Genomic DNA, 19,273 nt, shown 5'->3' with positions numbered 1-19,273 from the left:
CTAAATCAACAGCACCATCCACTTACACCTCTCCCTTCACGCTCTCCCTAATGCCTGATATTGAGTTTGTACGAAAACTGATCCGAAAGAGAAGGCCTCTTCTCTCCCCGGACACCGCATCCCCCTCCCCCAGGAAGGAGGCTCGCATTGATTTCTGTCTGATTACACGAGGGCCTGCCCTGACTTTCCCGTTACTTAAGCCGGCGTCTCAGTGCGTGTCCTCAGAGACCGGGCTCCGCTCAGGCAGGGCCGTCTAGACAGTATTCATGACCCATCTGTCTGGCAGGCCCGCGGTCGGCAAACTCTATTAGAACTGAAGCCGCGCCTCCCTCCCGCTCTCCCTTTGCAAAGCAGGAATCTGACACTGAAAATTACTATCATTGTTGCAGTTCTCAAAATAGCACTGCCAGACTTTCATTAACATCCACGCTAGACTACTAAATATTTAAAGAAGTGGATAAATTTCATCTGAAGTGGGACAGCCCCATACACATGAAAGCAGTAACAGAATCAAAATGTAAATCTAAGAGGTTGTTTTTATCCAGTAAATTTAGTGTCACAGCAGGAGGAAAGGAAGCCTAGGGTTTACTGAAACTCCCTCCCATTTGTTCTCTGCCTTTGTTTATTTGAAAAGGCAGAGTTGCCTTCCAAGACCTTACAAGATTTTAATTGACAGAAAACCGTCTTGGAGAAACAGAGGCACAAACCAAAGGGGTGGGCGGGGAGGGGCCCTTCTGGCATGAAGGAGGAGGGTGAGCCTGCCCCTCTGTGGGCAGCGGGGAAGCTGCTGCACCCTGACCTTGTTTAAATGCCATCCTGGGTCATTTACACACAAGCCAGTAATTGTTTTGCCATGGATTCTTTTTTAAGTTGAAAAAGGGGTGGGCAGCCCTGTCAAAAGAACACACACTGCTGTGCAGAACAGCTTGGTTCAAGGCGAGCGGCCTTTACTACTGGCCTTGATGGAGGCAGGAGCCACCCCACCAAATCCCTGCCCTGGGGCAACACAACACTGGGAGACCATCCCACCCTCCCTGCGGAGGCCACATCAGAGTGTGATCCACTGAGGGCAACTGGAGGGGCCACAGAGCTCACAAGACCTGGCGAGGCATCAGGGGTACAGGGCTAACAGCCCACGTCTGGCCAAGGGGGGGCTCTGTGCTCACAGCAGGTGAAGGGGAGTAAGCAGTGGCAGAAATGGAGGCACCCTGTTCACTGGATCCCACCAGCTCCCGCGTTCACATTTCCACCCTCCTGATCAGAAAGGAAAACGGAAAGGGGAACTGACTTCCTGCAGGTCACATATATATAGGACACAGCCGGGCGGAACTGAAGAAGGGATTAATTACTCCATCAATTTGTAGAGGAAACCTGAAGGAACTCAACAAAACCAATGATCCCTGATACAGTAGGGATCCTGGGTTAATATTTTGGAAGCTACTTGAAAATCCAGGATGAAATGAAGATTACCATCGTCTATATATCAATTAAAAACTGCCATATAAACAATTGCTCTTGGAGCCCTCACTTCTATGGGCCTTCATAATAATACACTGTTTGTTTGATCTCCACCCTACAAACCTTTAAAAACTGATGCGTAACTCCTTATCCTACTAAAAAAATATCATGAAAAAACAAAAAACAAACACCTAGAAGCAAAAACAAGCAAACAAAAACCACAGCCTGAATTTAGTTCCTCGCTTCAACATGTTCTAGCTGGGTGACCCTGAATAAATTACTTAACCTCTCTGAGCACTGTTCCCTAGGCAACCTTTCTAGATTTCTAGGTTTTGAGATAAATGACATGATGCATGTAAACAGCCGGCACTCAGCAAATGGCAGCTCTCTGCCCACCTCATCCCCATCCTAAGAAGCCACAGGCCTTCAGATAAACTCCTTGCACCGCTAATCATCAGAGAAGCACAGCCATGTTGCTGCTTTGCCTTCGGTAAGTGGTGATGAGATGAGTGGGAAGCAGCAGTGGGTGAAGCCCCGGCTGGTGCGTCCTGGAGCCCGGCTGTCAACATTTAAGATGGGGAGGGAGTGGAGGGCTGGCCCAGCACAGCGCCCTCCGCAGCAGCATTCGGGCTACTCTTCCACGGGGCCTTTGCTGAGAAACACGAACTACTTCGAAAGACAAGATTGAGGGCAACAGCAAGAGTTTAATGTGGACTGTCTGTCAGAAAGTAGTACTGTGTCAACGTTACATTTTCTGGGCTTTGGTAACTATACTATGGTTATGGAAGAGAATGTCTTTTTCTTAGGAAATACACATTTAAGTATTTTCGGGTGAAGAGACATGGTGCCTGCAACTTACTACGTGCAAGGCATTATTCTAACTGCTTTACCTAAACTATTCTACTAAATCCTTAGAACAATCCTTTGAGGGAGATACCAATACTATTATTGTCTTCATTTCACAAAGGAGAAAAATCAAGGTATAAGGAGGTTAAGCAACTTCCCTAAAGCCACGATCAGTGAGTGGGGACTGCGGACTGTAACTCAGGGCCTCATCTTGGACTTTCTAGTTGGAACAAACTGCAGGCCCGGCACCGTTTGCAGGGTTGTTTACAGCACAGCCAGCAGCAGTACAAAGCTGGTCCCGGGGACACACTGGCAGGAAGCGGGACCTGCGCTGGTAGACTGACTAGGTCACTGACGCGACAGGCAGCACACCCACATGTGCCAGCACACGCACACCTAATCTAGTCAAGTCTCCTGTGGGCCCTGCACAAACCAGCCCTTCCTGTGCCCCAGGAGGGCTTGTCTCCCAGGGGCTCTGCACTGGGAAACCGAGACCCCAGTAGAGCACAGGGCATCCTGCCACACTGCTGGCCACAAAATGAACCCCAACTAGAGTAGGGACATACTCCAGTGAGTTTGGGTGTTGGCGGTAACCAATATACACCGTAATGACAGACAATTTGGGGAACAGACCTTACGTCCCCTCTCTCTGTGTCCTATCACGCAGGCTGCCAGGGCTGAATAAGTATTCTCACCCTCCAGGTCTACTGGCAGGGCACTAGGCCATGCAAAACACAAGTTTTTTTTCATCCTCTGGTGCAACTTGAGTTTTCAAAAATAATCACATTCAATAATCTGCAAAAATACTGACTCACTATGCTGTACACCTGAAACTAACACAATATTGTAAACCAACTATACTTGCATAAAAAAATTTTCTTTAATTTTTAAAAAGCTTATCAAGTAGGAACAGAGCCCTATAGCTAATATAGAAATTAAATTTGCAGTTAAAAGCATTTGTACAAAGAAAACCCTAAGCCCAGATGGCTTCAATGGTGTATCTTATGAAATATTTGAAGAAGAAATAATAGCAATTCTACATAATCTCTAAACTATTGATGCATATAACACAGAGGAAAATCAAAATAATTATGCTGGATGAAAGAAGCCAAACAGAAGAGTGCACACATTATGATTCCAGTTATATAAACTCTAGAAAATACAAGCCAATCTATAGAGACACCAATCCATCAGTGGTCGCCTGGGGTGCAGACAGGAAGGTAAGACAGGAAGGGACCACAGGGGAGTGACAAACATGTTGGGCAGATGGACACACCATGGTTAATTTGTGATGGTTTCATGGGTATATTCCTATGTAAAACTTACCAAACTGTAATTGCTAAATATGTGCACTTTCCCTGTGTGTCAATTATACCACAAAAGCTGTTTAAAGATAGCTATATAGCCAACTGAAAAAACATAAAGTAAAAAAAAAAAAATCACATTCATCCATTCACTCAGCACATATTTATAGGGCCACTCACTGTATACTGTATACGCCACACACTGTATACTATATATGCCATGCAATGTATACTATATATGCCACGCACTATGGGCACTAAGGCTACAGCTGAAACCCTTGTAGTCACTGTTCAACTAAGGGCCATGCTGACAGCTTGCTGGGAAGTAGCAGAAGAAGGAAAAATGTCAATTCAATTCAACAGATCCTTTTCAAGTGCCGACATGTACAGTCCATGCTATGTGAGGAGTGTCAGGGCTTCCAAAGATGTGAGCATAGCTCCTGTCTTCAAAGAGCTTAACACCTGAAATCATTCTTGTCCACATGTGATGATGAAGCAGAACAGTCAACACCTTAAGAGGGACACAAGATGTTGCAGAGTTCCAAGCAGGAGAAATTATTTCTGGCAAGGGATAGGGGATCAGGAAAGTGACCAACCTGATGTAACCGGCAAAAGACTAAGAAAGAAAATACCAAAAGAACTGCCTGGTCTGGGGGTGGAGGAAGAAATAACTGGTTCAGCTTTGAATGCTCAGGAGTTGGAGGTTTGGGAGAAGCCTTACGAGCAGAGTTGGATACTTCGTCTGAGCTGGAGATAAGAATATGGGCGTGGCTTTGATGCCAAGTGGTGTCTAGAATTCCACAGACAAGGGCAAGGACCAGGCTGGAACCTGGCGGACAGAGGAGCCGCCACAGAGAAGGAGCAGCTGGAGGTGTCCAGGGAGACCTGGACCCTAAGGGAACGGAGAATCTCAAAGAGGGGATGATCAACCTTACCGACTAAGGAGAAAAGGCCAGAAAGAGAAGAAATGGGAAAAAAAAAAAAAATCCTTGGGATCTGGCCGTGAACAAGCAACCCAGCAAAAGCGGCCAGGGGAGAGCAGTGGTGAGTAAGAAGGGGTTGGAGAGGGCGGGTGGGGGCGAGCTGAGCTGCGCCGGGAGGGAAAGGGACAGGGCAGGCCCGGCCAGGGCAAGCGCAGGGGAGGGCAGGGGAGGGCTCCACCCCGGAACAGCAGGACCTGAGGGCTGCTGGGGGCCCTCCCTAACAGAGGCCATGCTGCCCTTGGGTCTACGAGGCCGATGCAGCAGCGGGCAGTGGGCTCAGAGGCACAGGGCGGTCAGAAGGCACTTGGGGAAGTCAGAGGGAGGAAGGTGAAGGTGAGGGGCCTGGAGGAGAAGGAAGGATCAGCCAGGGGAGGTGACAGAGCGGCTGGTGAGACCCTGGTGCTGGGGGACAGGACCCTGCACTCCTGGAGTCTCACTTCCTTGAAGTTAAACAGGCCACTGAGAATCACAGAATCCTAGATAAAACTGTAACAGGGAGGAGCCAATCCTGACTCCATCTTGGATCTGTTTCTGTTACTTTAACCTTTGCTGCCCGCTGCTTTTGTTCACTAAAAGGATACTGTCTAGCGGACCTACTAGAGAATGGACTTGAGGACATGGGGAGGGGGAAGGGTAAGCTGGGACAAAGTGAGAGAGTGGCATGGACATATATACACTACCAAATGTAAAATAGATAGCTAGTGGGAAGCAGCCGCATAGCACAGGGAGATCAGGTTGGTGCTTTGTGATGACCTAGAGGGGTGGGATAAGGAGGGTGAGAGGGAAGGAGATACAAGAGGGAAGAGATATGGGGGGATATATGTATATGTATAGCTGATTCACTTTGTTATAAAGCAGAAACTAACACACCATTGTAAAGCAATTATACTCCAATAAAGATGTTAAAAAAAAAAAAAAAAGGATACTGTCTATACACAGTGGCCTGCCTCAGGGAACCCTGCCCCTCTGCCTGAATGTTAAACCAAAGTGCCTTTGTTCAGGGAAGCATTCGGACCCTGTCCACCTGTGGATGGCCGCAAGAAAGAAGAAATTAACACATCCCCTCCCCAAGGCTGGATATTCAGGGGATATTTGCAAAACTTATGGCCTTTTTACTTTACTTCCTCATCTCTTCCCCCTCTCTGTTCTATGAAAGAAACTGGCATCCAAACCCTGATAAGATGGTTTTTCGGACGCACTAGCCTGTCATCTTCTCTGTCTGCCGGCTGTCCGAATAAAGTTGTATTCCTTGCCTCAACACCTCGTCTCCCAATTTACTGGCCTGTCATGCGGTGAGCAGAGCGAGCTTGGACTCGGTGACAAAACCTGGGAGCTGGTCACACCCAAGTGCAGTAGAGGTTGTTCCTAAAAAGGTTCCGTGTACACAACTAGACATTTTAATTTATCTGTTCAGAATGACACTGATCACCTCTGAAGCGCTAGAGGGAACCTTCTCATTATTAAGAAAACTGATGCACTATGAGATCTACTTCCTGGTAATCACATAGTAAATGGGAGTTTCTCTTTATAGAAGTATAAATGGAGTAAATGGAGAAAACTAGTAAAACTAGTAAATGGAGAAAAAGGGGAGAATTAGGTCATGACTGCTTTGCAACCCCCCAATGACTGATGATAATCACATAACAGGACGAGCCCCCCGATGTGGACAGCAGGACCTCAGAGTGGCTTCATTCACACCTGAGCCTCCCCAAACTTGGAGACCTGACCACTGACAGACAGGAAGCCTGAGGGGTGGTGAGCACACGTCCTGGGGAAGCGGGGCACAATCTGGAGCGTGAGACACTGCCACCAGACAGTCCAGACCTTCCACCCAGATTACGGCGGGGGCGGGGGGGTGCATGGCGCAGACAGGAAACACTCCTCAGGGGACAGCACAGCATCCTGGAACAACGCTTAGGGCCCCTTTGGATCCTGCTTCAAACAAACTGTAAACAGAACAAAACAATTTATAAGACAGCTGGAGGAATATGAATGTTATTAGAGAATTATCGCTAATGAAATAAACAGAAAAAATAAAGGTCCGGTCTCTGTGAAGCCTGGTTGTGAATAGGTTTCTACATGGTTACGAACATGGTCCCAAATACACAGTGCTGATGTTCAGTGACTCGCTGTGCGGATGTCTCTGTACACTGTACGCGACTCAAGATGTCATGCTGACACCTTGAACTCACACAGTGCTGTGTGTCGACTCTATCTCGACAAAGCTGAGTGAGTGGATGAAGGAATAAAGTCCTGGGGAGGTGGGGAGCAGACAGCCAGACATGGGCACAGGGGAGCACAGCTCGGTGACAAGGAGAGTGCCAGTCCCTCTGGAAAAAACTGACGAAGGTGGGAAGAGCTGGAGAGCTGGTTTGGGAAGAAAGACAGTCAGCTCAGATTTTAATGTGCTGAATTTATCTTATTTAGTTGTTATTACCCTAAAAAGCCCTGGGCAAAAAAACAGTTTCCTTCTGAAAAGTCCTGAAGTTAAAATCCTGGCTGAATTGGGGAACTTTATTAGCATCAGCTCATCTGACTTTGAGATTCAGGATTACTAGGCCACCAATGAAGAAAGAAGCAAAGAGCCATCAGTAACGGTGAGAGTGCCACCCTCTCCTCCCACCCCCCCCCATATCGGACCCCCTCATTCACTAGAGGTGAAGCTGTCACAGGGACCCCCTCTGTGCTCCCCAGTTCCAGGGCATGACTCCTGAGCAGTGACTGAGGAAGGCTTGCTCTTGCCAACGCCTTCAAAGCACATGGTTCCTCCAAGGCTGCTCAATGCCTGTTTCTCAGAAGCCAGAGAAACTGCTCCCGCCACCAAGATGTGGCACAGGGGCTTCAAAGGGTAGTGGGTTTGTGGAGCCAAAGCCCAGGGCGCAGGGCCAGCAACACAGGCAACAGGCAGGCTGTGCAGCTGGGGACCCGAGGTCCGTCCCTTCAGTGACAAGGGCGGGAGGTGTGGCATGACCGGCTCGCTCTCTGCCTCCAGCCACCCGCCAAGGCCTCGCTCACCCACACTCCACCGTCCTTGGCCCTGACACCCAGCACGCCTCCTCTGCGAAGCCACCGTGACCACGTCCCAGCAGAACGGTTCTCTGTGGACTCCTGGACCACGAATTGCTGGGATCGCTCGGCTTGGTAGCCTGTGTTCATGTTGAGTCGTCTTTGTACGAGTGTCTTTCGGTTCCCCAAGCTGACTGTCAAGCACCTTGATAACAGGATCTGTTGTCCTGCATTCCCCAGAATGCTTGGTACAACGACCAAAGAAGGCACTTACAAACCGTATCTGTAAATATAATAATTTGCGTAATTTTATTTGTATAAATAATAATTTTTTCGCATAATTTTTAGTGCTCAGAAGTACAATTTTTTTTTTTTTTTGGCTGCATTGGGTCTTTGTTGCTGTGCACGGGCTTTCTCTAGTTGCTGCGAGCGGGGGCTACTCTTCGTTGCGGTGCACGGGCTTCTCATTGTGGTGGCTTCTCTTGTTGCGGAGCACGGGCTCTGGGTGCGCGGGCTTCAGTAGTTGTGGCACACGGGCTCTAGAGCGCAGGCTCAGCAGTTGTGGTGCACGGGCTTAGCTGCTCCGCGGCATGTGGGATCTTCCTGGACCAGGACTCAAACCCGTGTCCCCTGCATTGGCAGGTGGATTCTTAACCACTGCGCCACCAGGGAAGTCTCTCAGAAGTACAATGTTTTGATGGAGAAAGAGAAAAGACATGGGAAAAAGCTGGCCACAGCATTTCCCTCTTCTGTAAAAAGATGAACCAGCAAGACGCTTTCCTCGTGAAACACTCAGCACAGCCCCGTCCCCACATCTGTGCAGGGCCTCGCCTCAGGCCACGGATCAGCAAGGCAGAGAAGCAGTGAGACCACTCAGGAAGGAAAAGTTTCTTACAGCTACTATAAGGCTTCTATTATCATTAGCACTGCTGCCTTCACAAATGACAGTGACATTTTCTTTCTAACCTTAATTCATTCTAAATTTTAGCAAATATGAAATGAGAGAGAGGACCAAGACACCTGAGCCAGGGCGCATGCCCACAGCCAACAACACAGGCAGAAAACTGATTCCACCCTGCTTGAACCTAAGTGCGATCAAAAAGCAGAACACTGAGTGTTTCCCTTACTTGGGTACAAAGCAGATCAAGTAAATGACTCTTGTTCTTAGACAGGAATAAGGAGAAAGCACTCTTTGTTTTCTTAGAATGCATCAGTCTATAGACAAGAAGTCCTGTAATATTCCAAGTTCCCAAGGCAGGGAGTAAGTCCGCCCCCAACAGAGGTATGCCTGCTGCAGCCGCAGGCTGGTGGGCCCTGCAGACCCCCTCCCAAGTGGAGAGCATCCAAGCCCTGCTGGGCAGCTGAGGGGGAGTAGAACAGCCTTTGCTCTGTGCTCTTGCCTGACAGACCAAGGGGAGGAGAGTGCAGTGATTCGGTACCCGATCACCCTCCAGCAGCACAGAGGACAGAGCAGCCACAGCAAACCCCTATGTGATGAGTGGCCCCTGAGCCAGCAGGGGAGCGAGGACTGTGGGCCAGGCCCAGCAAGCCCCCTTCGGCTGGCGGCTCCCCAGCAGGCCTTCTGCAGGGGCAGAGGAGGTGGGAAATGCCCAGAAGCTCTGAGGATAAACTCGCCTGTGGATGCCTGGAACCCACGCTCCACCTGAAGGAGGCTCTGCTGTGCAGACAGACGGCAGCAGTCACGGAGGTCCCCTCCCCAAGACGTCCCACACGGCAAGCAGGGACGAAGACAGCAATGAGATGATGATGCAGACCGCACTCTTCATGTGTGTTATTTCATGTAAATCCTCATAGCAACCTTATATGGCAGAAATTATTCTCATTTTGCAGACAGAGAAACTAAGCCTTAAAGGGGTTTAGTTGCTTCCTTAAGCTAGAACTAGAACTAGAACCCAGGTTAACCTGAAGCCACAGCCCTCATCCTGCCCTTTGTCATTGTGTCTCCTGACTTTCTAATCTTCTTAAAAGACAGCACATTGTAAACAGCCTCCCATTTTGGCTACAAGGGCACAAGCCTAGTTACATCTGAACACTAGGGACCAACAGTTTGCCAACAGGATCTTAAGATTCCTCTGTTAGGATACAAACTACTATATATAAAATAGATAAACAACAAGGTCCTACTGTACAGCACAGGGAACTATATTCAATATCCTGTGAGAAACCATAATGGAAAAGAATATATATATGTACAACTGAATCACTTTACTGTACAGCAGAAATTAACACAACATTGTAAATCAACTATACAAACTCTCGGAGCTCCCTGGGCAACGCTGAGCCATTTACAGATGTAACTGCTTCACCTGGCTTCTAAGCAAAATTAAAGTGTTCACATTTTTAAAAATGAATAGAAAAGATATCTGGAAATCCGCTTTATAAACCAGGAAATACTGATGAGAAAGGGGGAGAGGCTGGGAGGAAGGGACACCGCAGGACTGCGGCAGTGGCAGGACCTACGCGAAGGGGAAACACCTCCGGGAAGTGCCCCTGGGCAGAGGCCAGAGGTGTGTCCTGCCTGCTTTTCATAGGAGCTCCGACCAGGCGAGACCCCACGCAGGGTCCTGATGTCCTACCCACCATCTGTCGTGTAAGTGTGTACGTTACTCAAGTCTAGAGAACACAAGTGAGATGTTGCCTCCACGCTGCTCTTCTCCTTCTAAGACCCCAGCTTGAGGCTGACTGGCCTGTATCAAGTGCTCGGTACCAGCCAGACTCTAAGTGCTTCCCGTGGACCATCCCGCTTAATCCTCACGACCCCAATGCAGACAAGGCTCAGAGCTGCTGGACGGGGCTACGGCAGGCATGGCTCACTGAGGAGTCCCTTCCTCCCCTGGGTCTAGGTAGGCGTACTGAGCAAATTACAGTGTTGACGACCACAAAGGCTACTGCAGAAAACATCACCGGAGGAAGCACATGGACTAAACACCAAGAAATCACACAGCTCACCTTAAACTGTCTTCTCAAAGTATCGAGATGGGACTCTAAGAACGCTCAATATAAGAAAATGCAAACTGACACAACAGAAATGACAGCACAATTAGACTCCCGATTTAGCAGAAGTAGCAGGCTTAAAACTCACAGCTTTCCCCCAACATAAAAACACAGTGGGAACAGAGAAAACTGCTTCTCTTTTAAAATCCCCTCCCATTTCACATTATAGGATCAGTATTATGTAGTCTGATCTCTAGAACAAAAATTTTAGAATCTGTAAATAAAAACAAATATAACTTCTCAGAATAATGTCAGTAAAAGTGGGGAGAGAAGCCACATGTTTCCTGAGATGATCTCAGTGGGAAGACCCCTGACGAGGGTCAGTGCTGTAAAACATCCGTGACCTCAACCCACTTCCCTCAGCCCAGGAAACACAGGAGGCAACAAGCCCCTTCCCTATGAGAAGTTTTCCCTAAAAGAAGTTCGGCAGTGTTTCCAAGCCGCCTTCTTGCTCCTTCCTCTTCATAAAAGCCATGAGATCAAAAATGAATGAACTTTGTACTCGGATTTCACCTTCTTCCAGTTCGAGAAATGCTCACAGCCTCAGTCTGGGGATTCACACAGGGAAACATCTCAATCAGGTTGCTTTCCATCCAATATCAAATAGAAAAACACATAATCGCAACCTTTTTTAAAAGTCCCATATAAACTTTTTCTATTTTCTTATTTTAATTACATATTTAATTGTGGACCCTCTATGTACCTTTCTTTGCTTATTTAAAATTATTTTAAAATTATTGTTTGAAATTACTCTAAAAAATTCTACAAAATCAGTATGAAGAATACTAAGTCAATATATTATTTCTTGGGATCAGTCAGTGCTTCTAAGATAAGCAGTAGAAAGCCTCTCCCAAAACACAGGCCGCTCAAAGTGGAAGGAACTTCTGACTCTCAGACACACCATATTTCTATCCTAAAAGAAAACATTCCCTTTGTGAAAACGCAAACCTCTTCTCTTAACCAAAAAACAACATCCTTCCCGCTTCCCCAGGTCGCTGCCTCCTAACCATCCCCAAACACAACCCAACTGAATGATACCAAGGTGAGCGGGAGGGACTTACAGCTGAAGATGCCCGGAGGTGGATGTTCAGTCACCAGGAGACAGTTTTCTTCATCACTGTTGTCCCCACAGTCGTTCTGTTGGTTACAGACCAGTGAACCAAGATACAAGCATTGCCCGCTGGTGCAGGTGAATTTGCACTCTGAAAAAGCACAATATAAAGCATGCAGTTGTCAATGCCAGCCTGATGCTCTTCAGCTGCTACTTCTCCTTCCCTATCTGTGTGCCGTGATGGTCTGGGCACTCAGTCTACCTGGAGAGCCCAGGGAACAGAACGCAGACAGGGACTCTTTCGGTAAGAGCTCAGGGGCACTCGGGGCCTGCCATACCTCACTCATCCCATGCCTCTGACCCACAAAATAGTAACATGATGTGCCCAGCAAGTCATGACTATGAGACTCTTCCTTTGCTTGAAAAAAATCCTTGGCGGTTTTCCCCGCCACCAAGGATGAGGGAGCTAGTGCAGCAGCAGCCCGGGCGGCAGCAGGACTCAGGAGCTCAGGCTGGACAAAAGGAGTCTCATACATTTTATTTCCAACTTGTCACAGGATGTTGTGAGGCTCTGGGCAAAACATTTAACCTCACTGGTGTTCGTTCATCTCATGCCTAAGAAGAACCAGGTTTATTACCAGGCAGGGGCAGCACTGACTTTATAACATAAAACATGGGAACACAACGTGTGCCCTCTGCTGAGAAGCATCCGTACCAAGGGCCCCGTAAGTGACTTAAAGAACAGGATGGAGCCCAACCCAATGCCTGTAGGCTTCACTGAGCATGGGACGTCTGCAACCTGTGCAAATCAGTGTTTGAAAATGGAATTTACTTGTATAAGACAAAATAAATTTGCAAACTTAACACATTACTATAAATTTAAGCAATTAAGGATAAAGGAAATTACACAATTACATACACATGGGCGCATAAACATCTATGTATATCTTACATCGACTATCACCCTAATTCTGACCGAGAGCTTTTCCCTAGGAGCATCCACAGAAGCTGGTGCGATTCACACAGGACATCCCACTCAGTGAGCAGCCAGTAGAAAAAACCTCACAGAAAGCGACCAGGACCCCCACTGACACTGACCATCACAACCTCTTCATTTCTCCTTGGTTTTGTCTGTCTAGAACATGGGTGGCAGGTCCTTTCCACTCTAAAATTCCATTATTCAAATAAATAATAAAAGGCTAGACATCAGCACACAAGACCTCCATCCACTATGCTAACGACACAGAGGGGCTGCAAAGAGAACCCCTTATCTGCAGTAAAGAGACAACTTAAATCCTCAGTATTTCTGCAACCCAGTATGAAAGTGCCATCACAGTTCTCTGTGTTCACATCTTCCTAACAGAGTCTAGAAAGAGACAACAACCAAAGCCTTGACCTAGTTCAGACCCACACGTGAACACCCCCCAAATGCACATCCAGAGCTGGTGACTGGCTGCAACGTCCAGGTGCAAACCCCGTGTGCTGACTGTGAACCAGGCCACATGGCAGGAGCTCTGCTGAAGCCCAACTCTGCTGCCATAAGCGGCACAGACTCAAATCCAGCTGCTTGAAATTACATTGATGAAGTGACTTTTTTTTTTTTAACTTAATGGAGAAAATGGATGTCAAGGAAAGAATTTATCTTCCTTTCCAAAAGAAATATTGGAGTTTGGATTACTACCCAACATGAAAAGGACATTAGCCAAAAACAGTACTCCTGATGTTGCTGAAACAGTGATTGGAAAGAAGGGAACACTAACCTAAACTGAATCAAACTCCAAGTAAAAAGTTAAGCACCACTGCGGTTTGAAAGGATCCCAGGTTAAACTCCCATGTTCAAGTTCGTGTGGAACTTTAAACGAGCGCAGAAATGAAACCACATCCACACTTCACTCTGATCTCAGCTTGTTTAAAGGAGACCCTGTCTAGAGTAACAAAATATTTTCAAGGAAATGAATTATGTGATTCAGTTATTCACACAAGCAGTATTTTAGCTCCTTCTGTGTTCAGTGCCAGGCCCAGAGACACAGAAACACAGAGATGAAAGAGCAAGCCCTCTTCAAAGGACTACAACACGAACTTTTGTAAATGTGAGCAGCAACTAACACACGTGCTCACTCCTTCCGAGGATCCATTTTCCTTCTTTATGTCCCTCACAGTGACACCGCTGCCCAGCGAGGAACGGGCCCTTGGTGAGTCACCTGTTTGTTGAATAAACATATGACCTCATCTGAGCCTCATAAGAACCCTGTGAAATTATTAGGGTTGATACTATTATTCCCATTTTACAGATGAGGAAATTAAGACTCAGATTAAGTGACCTGCCCATAATTAAACTGCGAATAAATGGCAAAATGCAGACATGTGTCCAGATCCTCCACCTCTGGTCTCAGGCTCTCTAATTGCTGCCTCTCAGTTTCCAAATCTGTTTTCATGAATGTGTAAAATTCATTTGTAATGAGGATGACATGTATGTAACAAAGTTCTCAAAACAGTTTATCTTAAGTAGGCTTAACATTACTCAGAATGCATTAAAAAGGCTTGTGCTACTGATGTGCTTAGGAAGCTTTTAGTTCTTAGATAATGGGAATACCAACATCAACCCACTGAATTTCAATTTCATAATATCTAAATATTCTCAATGGTGAGTCATTAGCTGAATATCAAACTAAAAATCTCTCCATCTCATGGCCACTTGAATCAAAACAACTGAATTGAAATTTTGCACCAACTTCGGCTTCTTGATATATTTAGAAATCTGCTATAATGTTATTAAGTGTTAAAGATTAATGCTAAAGCTGGAATGAAACTGCAGACCAGAGTCAAACGCCTGTCCAAGGTAACCTAACTGTACTGATAGAGGCAGGCTTCCAACTCAGTCCTGACTCACCCTGCAAGACCATCTCTACCATACTTCCTACCCCAAAGCCCAGTGTGTTCAGACATTAGGGGTGGTCCCTAATAACTAGGTTATTGTGATAGTTCAAACAAACTAAGAACCCCAAATGAGAGGCTCTAACCATGGCCACCTATGGAATCCCTGGGCCGATGTTTCAGCACCAGCCTGGACCACCGTGCTCCCTGGCGTGAAGTGTGGCCTGGATAGTGGGGGGTTCCTAGGGATCCTTAGACTGATTCTGATGGGCAGCCAAGAAAAGCCACTGCCTCGTGAGAAGCAGAGAACTCATTCATATGAAGCCCTCACTCTAGCTAATAGTATTGTGTAGCTAGTATTGGAATGTTTAGTTGGTATTTGCTAATTTACTTAAAAAAAAAAAAAAAACTAATGTCTTAAAATGGGCAGGTATTTTGACGACTCCTGGATATAGGGCCTGGTTGCTATAACTTTGTACTGTCGATGGGATATTTCAGAAACTTTGGGACCACAGGTATGACCCGCAAACTACATTTTGACACGCTATAGAGCCAGGAAACATCCTCAATGAAATAAAACAAGTCAGAGAAAGAAGACAGAAGAATTTTTCCAAATGTTTTCTTTTATCTTGTCCATTCTTTGTGGAACTTGTTGAGTATTCCTGCTAAGCAAGAAGTTGAAGGAAATCAAAGACTGTTAACATCAGAAACATTTTGGTTACAAATTCATGGTGATTTCAGATGTATAATATTGGAATAGAATATAGAATCAACAACCAGGAACCAGTTTTTCCTGCAAGAGCTATATATTTAATTTTAAAATTTGTAATATTTAAATAATTCCTCTTCTTTAAAGTCAGGGTTTTTTAGGTAAAGAAAATGGCATCCCCTTTTGCCATAATTCTCTATTTGATTTTTTATTTAAAAAAATATAGAATCAGCAATAGATTTTAGGATCACTTTATTTGCTTTTAGTAATACAGAATTTTCTCCATATTTGGAGAATTCTTTAGTTTCTCTACATTCCTACATAAAGCTTCTGATGAATTTCAGTGACTTTGAATTGTCACAGATTCATAAAATTCTAACGCTGAGAAGGTCCTAGAGACACAGTGGACCGCCCTCTCAGGTCACAGATGAGAGAATTCCTGACTCACCCAAAGTCAGGGAACAAACCTCCTGTAATGGAACTTAACACCCACAATTTCTATCGAATTTGGGGAAAAACACTTTTTGTCCTAAATGTCATTCCTATTAGGTACAAACTAATACTAACCATTTGGAGTATACCATGTGAAAAAGGAGAAAGGAAAAGAATGATTACGAGAATTTCCTTTGTTACCTCTGAATTTTATTACCTTTGAAAAAAACAAGCAATTTTAAGAGCCCTGAAAGCAGGAAAGAAATGGAATATCCTAGAGTGGTCTGTGAATTCCAAACTTTTACACACACAATAAAAAACTATATTAAAAAAAATTTTTAAGGACCAGTAGCTTAACAATTTGAATATTCTAAAACTAAACTTGGACAGGGGTAAATACTCAATCTTGACTTGCAGGAGAACAAATCTGCATCTCAGAGGCCAAAGTTAATCCACTTGGTAGAGTCAACATTCTATTAGTTAAAAGGCAAAAAAAAAGGTACTTGAAAGTTGCTAAGAGTAAATCTTAAATGTTCTCACCACAAAAAAAGAAATAGTAATTAGGTGACATGATGCAGGTGTCAGCTAACCACTGTGGTCTTCATTTTGCAGTATACACGTGTGTCAAATCACGTTGTCCACCTTAAACTTACACAATGTTATGCATCAATCACATCTCTATAAAGCTGGGGGAAAAGGCAACAAAAAGTTGTTCTCAATTCTTCCTATGCCCTTTTTAAAGCCTTAGTTTTCACAGATATGACCTCAGTCACAAAGTAATGCATCACAACCGTAGAATCAGCCTCTTTTGTGAACAGGCAAAGCGGTCCATGGCAGCTATTTCTGTGAGAGTTCATACAGCACCATGGGCTCACTCAGCTCACATGTCCGTCACTCACACACCAGAAAACTGGGAATGATTCTGGCTCCAACATTTCTGATGTTAAATCTATAACTTGCTCTCAGTAATGGGGCCTTCTTAATATACTTACATTGTAGATAACAGAGACTAAACTTAGCTGCTAGGGACCTATAAGTGAAGGACTAATAAGGTTCTAAAATTAGCACAAATAATTTTACCACAACCAATATAAGTTTATATTTCCTACTATCACGATGACAATACTTTTATTAATATATTCATACACTGCCTACTCCCCTGCAAGGCACAATATTATCTACCATAAAAGCAAAGTTCCACAGAAATGAAAACAGTGAGTAAAAGACAAAAACCACGAACCTAGAAATGCAGGGAACGGAGGAAACCTGTGACCGTAGAGAGCTCTAGTGACCAGTCACTAAACCCAGCTCCAAGCAAAGGGGCTGCCGCGGACCAGTGGAGACCAGAGGCCCGGCGGCGAGCGCTCGCTGGCCCACAGCAGGAGGTGCTGCAGTCAGTCAGAAACAGACTTTCTCCTGCTTCTCAGACCTGAGAGGATCAGTCACTCTTCTTATTACAGAGCGCTGTACAACAACACGGAGGTCACCTCGACACCAACTTTGTCCAAAAAGGGAAAAGGGCTCCTCAGATTGTTCTTTCCTGTGTGACCTCCTGTGAGGCTGGAATATTAGACTGGTTTCTATTGAAGGAGCCAGAATGACAGGGTCCAGAAAGTAGCGATTTAGCAAATTACGAAAATAAAGCTTCGAGACTCTTCAGAAATGAAAAGTTAATCCTTAGGGCTATTCATCTCAAATGTCAGCTTTTGACAGCACGTGAATGGCAGAAGGATGATAAATGCATGTTCTTCTGCAACATTTTTCAACACAAGGAATACATTTTGAGTAACCGGTAAGAGACTCAATATCTCACATAACATCAACACTGATCTCCACGCACATCTGAGGAAAGAGGTCTGAGACACTGTGGGTGCCTCACCTGGCATCACACGGTGACCTGAGCAGCACAACGAAGGCCAAACGTAAAGACTGCGCATCACTAACAACGTGCTCCCCTCACTCAAAGACGGTGCTGACTTTGCCGGTCATAAATTTGAAACAAAGGAGAATTTAATTTGAAGGTTTACATTCTATGTAATGAATTAAATTAACAAGCACTTAATAAAAGTCGTCGTATCTTAAGTGGTGCTATTGAAACCATAGTTGTCCTCCAGAAAGATAACTGTGACATGATAAAAGGACATTTGCCCATATAGTAAGATTAACAGAGAAGAATCTCCCATCAAAGACAGTAATAAAATTTTTTTAAACTCAATCCATTTTATGATGTGGCTTATCGCTCTCACTATGGTGCTGAAAACATTTTTAATGTGTCTAAAATTCTCTAACAACCATGAGTGAAAAATGTGCCTTTAAAAGTCCAAGGTACTTTGGCTTTAGACTTCCAGTCTTAAAATTATCCTTTAGAGCAGCTTGAAAAAATTACCCAACTTTCATCAAAGCACGATCAGGTATTTTAAAAGTCAGTAAAAGTCCTCTAGGACTTGAATTGGCAAATAGCACTATTTCTTTTCTATGTTTAAAGGCACTGAATGAATGAATTCTTTTCTGCGTTTTTCTGTATATAAAATGCAAAGAGGGGTTCTCAATTAGCTTCTTAGAACAGTACTGGAAGCAGGTAAGAACCACCTTAAAATACTCTGCGGAACAAAAAGGTGTATCAATATACACAATGCACATGGGAAAATACTTTGAAAAGACGCTGAGCAAAATACAAACAATGATACCTCTGGGTGCTGGGATCATTAGTAATTTGTAGTTCCTTGTGAGTTTTATGTATGATTTTATAATCAGGAAAATAAAAAGCCTATTTTAAGGAGGGAAATCTCTGTGAAAACCAAATATTTGTAGAACTCTAAATCCACCATAATGAAGTACCTAACTCCCCACGACGTCATCCAAACAGAAATCCAGACATACAGCTACAGCCCCACTATCTCAGTCACATTTCAGCACGAAGCACATGTGGGACACCCCCACGGGCGTAGCAGCAGTAACAGCACACACACACCAGCTGGCAGTTCCCGCCTGAGGACCTGCTGGGGGAGCTCTGAGGGGCGGGGGGCCAGTCCCGTAGAGCCACAGCCCACGATGTGGAAGTAAGGCTGAGGGCCAGATGTGCGGTCATGAAGCGCCCTGGACACCCTGCTGAGGACCAGGCCCAGTGCTCCATCTACAGGCTTTAAGTAAAGGCCTCTGAACAGGATGTAACCGCACAGCCCTGAGCATTTAATGCACACCTATAAAGACTAACCCTGCACACTCCGCTCACTACAGCTCCACGGAGCAGCAACAAGAGTTCTAAGCTGTCCAGTGACATACACGTTTCAGGTGCACGGCCATGAGGACCACACCCAGCCTGCAGGACCCACCTAGATGGATGCACAGGTGTTTACGGCACAAACCTGGACCCCAAGGGGGAACCACAGGGGTGAAAGGGTGGGATCGATTCTCAGGTACTGCAACCGCTGAGCCTCGGGACTCTTCCCCTCAAGCCACTCTTTCATTCATTCTTTCACTCAAGAGTCCTGCACTGCTCTAGTGAGGAGCATGGCCACAGGTGCCAAGGACAGAATAGACAGTCCATTGTCCTAAGACTCAGGAAACTGGCTTCTCCTCCAGCTCTTAAACTAAA

The 19,273-nt window shown here is 45.6% G+C and overlaps 1 protein-coding gene across 1 annotated transcript in view; it reads right to left on the bottom strand.

The window, feature by feature from the left end:
• Positions 1 to 19,273, bottom strand: part of LDLRAD4 (low density lipoprotein receptor class A domain containing 4) — a 302,931-nt gene that overhangs the window by 102,614 nt on the left and 181,044 nt on the right. Inside the window, 1 exon segment of the mRNA XM_082415863.1 lies at positions 11,674 to 11,814. Coding sequence (XP_082271989.1) covers positions 11,674 to 11,814 — 141 coding nt within the window.

This window comes from Balaenoptera physalus, assembly GCF_965194825.1.
Source record: "Balaenoptera physalus genome assembly, chromosome: 12".
NCBI lineage: Eukaryota > Metazoa > Chordata > Mammalia > Artiodactyla > Balaenopteridae > Balaenoptera > Balaenoptera physalus.
Note: the sequence above shows the minus strand (reverse complement) of the source record. Positions and strands in the feature narration are given on the sequence as shown.